This window comes from Poecilia formosa, unplaced genomic scaffold (genome assembly GCF_000485575.1).
Source record: "Poecilia formosa unplaced genomic scaffold, Poecilia_formosa-5.1.2 Scaffold564, whole genome shotgun sequence".
NCBI lineage: Eukaryota > Metazoa > Chordata > Actinopteri > Cyprinodontiformes > Poeciliidae > Poecilia > Poecilia formosa.
The window spans coordinates 152,334-156,978 of record NW_006800503.1 but is presented as its reverse complement, the minus strand read 5'-3'; the positions used below and the strand labels follow the sequence as shown (position 1 = coordinate 156,978).

Here is a 4,645-nt window from a genome sequence, read left to right as displayed (position 1 = left end):
AGATCAGCCTTTTGGCCAGCCCTCCACAATATTTTCTGTTTCTCATGTGGCCCCATGGAAAAAATAATTCCCTACCCCTGCGTTAGAGGTTAGAGGTCATGGCTGTTGAAGCATTAAGGTTCATAAAGTCATATTTTAGTAGAATCTGGATTCTAATTCTCCTCAGGAAATGTCTTCTTCTGCATCTTGTCCTGTCATTATGTCATAGATTAGAGTCTATTTAAGAGATAACAAACTGATCCAGAAAGTCAGAAAGTTTAATCTGAATCTAAATCTTGACCTTAATATTTTCTTTTTTTACTGGAAAAAATTCCATTCATAAGAATCTGAAGACTATATTTGGATCTGAAATCTCTCCAGTTCAGTTTCCTGCTCTGATTTCCTTCCTGATTGCTGAGTGGGAGAAAAGCTTCAGCAAAACCAGATTATCTCAGGTCTTCATCAGAGCTCAACGGAAGAACATTATGGAAACAGACGGTAAGGAGGAGGCGAACTGAGACTGCAGTTTGTGATCAATCAGTGGCAGCAGAATCACGTTGTTTAGTGAATGTGGGAGGCAGATTGAGGACGTGATCCAGTTCTACGTTTTGCTGAGCTGGCAATCTGAAGAAGAACTGTGGGAAGAAATAAAGGCGAGGACAAACAGGAGACAGATGTTGGCTGCCATAGGCCGAGGATTTGACTGAGTGTTTCACAGGACAGAGGTCGGCTGAGAGGAGCTCTAGTCCTGCTCTGCTGGTCCTAATATAATTATTATAGTATCTAGTCTTTTTATTTAAAAAAAAATCTACAAAATTAGCATTTTCTCGGTGCAAAAGTTGAGTATTAAAACTGATATATCCTTATGTATTTGATTTTTTTTTTTTTTGGTGGGGGGACAATTTAGACTTTTCCAAGATCGGGGGGTTAGAATCCCCCTGAGTTTTCTGCCCATGCTTTAAAAGAAATTCATTTTCCTTCAACAGATAAAACCAGTCAGTGGCTGGTTTTATTAAATCATTTCTGTGTTATCACTGCTGTGTCGTGCAGAAATAATCCCTCAGAAAGTCATGAGATGACCACATACTGCTGCTGCATGTTTCTGTGTGTAGTCAGTGGAAACCTACTCCATATAGTCCTGCTGGGTTTGTTGCAGTCTAAATTTAGTGATGAGGCGTTTGGCCCAGCGTCGTTGTGCTGAGCGCCACAGATCGATGTTTCACCATGTGCAGCCCAGAAGGAAAAGCAAACGGTTCAGCAACAACAGCAACCCTTCACCCTGACCAGCCTACCGTCACATTCCTGAGGTCCAGACAACACGTGGATGCTCATGTTTGCTGCAGCATTTTTTAGCTGGACAGACGAATGAGAAGTTTTTATGTTTAAATTCGTTTTTGTCTGAAACAGTGTGAAATGTTGGCATAGGATGTAATGTTTTTAAAGTGAAACTGAACTTATAATGATATTAATGTTAATGAGATTTTTATCATCAATCCATTTTCAACATCAGCTCATCCTCTTCTCTTCAGCACATTTCACCCACATCGATAATTCAGAAACTATAAAAACCCATAAAAAGTTAGAATTGTCTGTGCTGATAATTTTACTATACTATTCTTACTATACTGATGATACTTTTCAAAAAAAATTCTTAAGGTTTATACACTTTATGTCTTTGCATTACCTGAGTTATTTATGTATTTAGCTTAGATTGCATATTTGTATGTGAGTGTTAGCATTAGCTCAGGATGCTAGTTCGGCTAGAGGATTTAGCATTTTAGCTCCATGGTAACTTGAGCAAGCAAGACCAAAAATATTACAATAATATATCTTAAGTAATCAATTTTGTTTTCAAAACATGTTAACACATTAAGACCTATTTATGTGCTAAAAGCNGACTTTAGCCCTCAGAAATGTCTGCTCATGCTAAAAAAAGAAAGGTAGATGCCGAATGCAGGGTTTTCAACAAAAATTGGACTGCTAAGTATTTATTTACTGAAGTGAGAGGTAAAGCCGTGTGTTTAGTTTGCGGGGAGCAGATCGCCGTGTTTAAGGACTACAATTTGAGTCGGCATTACGAGACGAAACACGGGGAGAAATACAAGAACGTGACTGATGCTGAAAGGGCGCGGACATCGGAAGCTTTGCTAGCTAAACTGCAAAAGCAGCAAGGCTTTTTTACCAAGCTTCACACATCCAGGGATGCAGTAACCAAGACCAGCTTTGTGATAGCTCACAAAATCGCTAAAACCAGTAAGCCATTCTCGGAGGGGGAGTTTATCAAAGAGTGCTTGGTGGACTCTGCAGCTTTAATATGCCCTGAAAAAAAAGAAGAATTTGAGAAAGTCCCGCTCTCCAGGCGAACCGTGACGAGAAGGGTCGAGGACATATCGTGCAATCTGGAGCTTCAGCTGCAACGTGAAGTGGCAAATTTTGACTTTTTCTCCTTGGCTTTGGATGAAAGCTGTGATGTCCGTGACACAGCCCAGTTACTTGTATTTGTCCGCGGGATAACGCCGGACTTCAAGATTACGGAGGAGCTGGCAGCAATGCGGTCGATGAAAGGAACAACTACAGGGAGCGATCTCTTCATGGAGGTGAATGCGTGCATGGACACACTGGGACTGAAATGGGACAGACTGGCAGGTGTCACAACGGACGGTTGTCCAAATTTTACAGGGAAAAATGTGGGACTTTTAAAACGTATGCAAGATAAAGTGTCTGAAATCGACGCAGATCAGGAATTAATATTTTTGCATTGTATTATACACCAACATGTGTTGTGCAAGTCGGTGCTAAAAATGAACCATGTTATTAATGTTGTTAGTAACATAGTAAACTTCATCAGGGCACGGGCATTGAATCACAGACAGTTTGTCGCACTTTTGGAGGACCATGGGTCTGAGCATAGTGACATCAGTTACCACACACCTGTCAGATGGCTCAGCCTGGGCAAAGTGCTAAAAAGAGTTTGGGATCTGAAAACAGAGATTCGAGAGTTTTGTGAGATGAAAGGCAAAGACATCCCAGAGCTCTCAGATGAGGACTGGATGGCAGATTTTGCATTTGCTGTTGATGTGACCGCACTGATGAATGACCTGAATACCAAACTGCAAGGCAGGGGCCTTTTTGTTCATGAAATGCACACCCTGGTGAAGGCTTTCATGAAAAAGATGCTGTTTCTTTCAAGCCAACTGGAGAACAACAATCTCACTCACATGCAAACCCTGAAAGAAGTCACACCATCAGCCGATCACCTCCGCAGGTACTCATCCATGTTAGGAGCATTGCATTGTGAGTTTTCAAGGAGATTTGAAGATCTCAGAACAATCGAGGATGAAATGCACATGATTTCCTCTCCCTTTACCTGCAGTGTGGATGATGCACCCAGTGATGTTCAGCTGGAACTCATTGACCTGCAGTCTGATGCAGTACTGGCAGAGCTCTTTAAATCAGGATCTCTGCTGGATTTCTACTCTTCTCTCAAGGAGGAGAACTTTCCAAACATGAAGAGACATGCTCAGAAGATGTTGGTTCTCTTTGGCTCTACCTACATATGTGAACAAACATTTTCAATGATGAAGTTCATGAAATCCAGTTACAGATCATCTCTCACTGACGATCATCTGTCAGCTGTGCTTCGCATCTCCACCTCAGACATTCAACCTGATTTTGATGCACTCGTTAAAGCCCAGCAGAGACTAGATTTCTCTCACTGAACAAGAAAAAATAACTTAAAAATGTAAAAAGTTTTAAATGGTTGAGTTGTGCATGATTTTAATTGTATTGTGGTTATTTTTATTTGCATGTTTAGCGTGTTTTTATGATGCCGTTTTAGGGATTAATTGCCTTTCCCATTGTTTTGTGAAATTTGCTTGAATAAATTACATTTTTTGGAAGGCAACCTCATGTTTTCATTGCTTAATTATAACATGTACTCTTACCAGCTTGTCAAAACAATGCTATTTACTGCTTTTTACAAAGAAGTACAGTTCATATTATGCAGAATTGAGATCAGCCTTTTGGCCGGCCCTCCACAATATTTTCTGTTTCTCATGTGGCCCCATGGAAAAAATAATTGCCCACCCCTGGTCTAACCGAACAGCCTAACGTCTCCGCCCCTCATAAGAAGGAGCCCCAACGAAGAGAGAAAAAAAAAACCCTCGAAGAAGAAAGAAATATATCCTCTGAAAGGCACAGCGCCCCCACTCATCCATGCAACATCCCCAGCAAATAACCAATCTCACATAAAACCATATTAATTGAAAAAGAAAAACAAATCATCTTACAATAGTCTTTACCACCTGTGTAAACTTTGCTGGTGAATGTTACAACACATAATATAAGTTTTATAATATATGTTACATTGTTTCATTTCTAATGTAGGCTCTTGTGTCTGATAATCTAAGTCAATGTTAGAGAATAATTAATTTTATTAGATTTACGGAATCTCAGTTAGCCTTCATAGCGGGGCTGAACCCGTATTACACCAAGCACTGTAGCTAATATTAGCTGGNAATAATATGTCCATCTTACTTGTGAAATGTTGTCTGTGGAGCCCTCACATCAATAATCCATAGATCCGAACAACAATATCCCTCAGTGCTGAGGCATCTTCTGCTGTTTTGGTTGAGCAAAGTAGGAGGGTCTACCGTTCCAAGATGGC

At 40.4% G+C, this 4,645-nt stretch overlaps 1 protein-coding gene across 1 annotated transcript; it reads left to right on the top strand.

Annotated features, from left to right (window-relative positions):
* The first annotated feature begins 1,881 nt into the window (after window positions 1–1,881).
* On the top strand, window positions 1,882–3,875 carry LOC107834262 (general transcription factor II-I repeat domain-containing protein 2-like). The gene has a single exon (XM_016665309.1). It carries the CDS (start codon window positions 1,893–1,895, stop codon window positions 3,696–3,698), a length of 1,806 nt encoding a protein of 601 aa, XP_016520795.1. The 5' UTR covers window positions 1,882–1,892; the 3' UTR covers window positions 3,699–3,875.
* The last annotated feature ends 770 nt before the right edge of the window (window positions 3,876–4,645 follow it).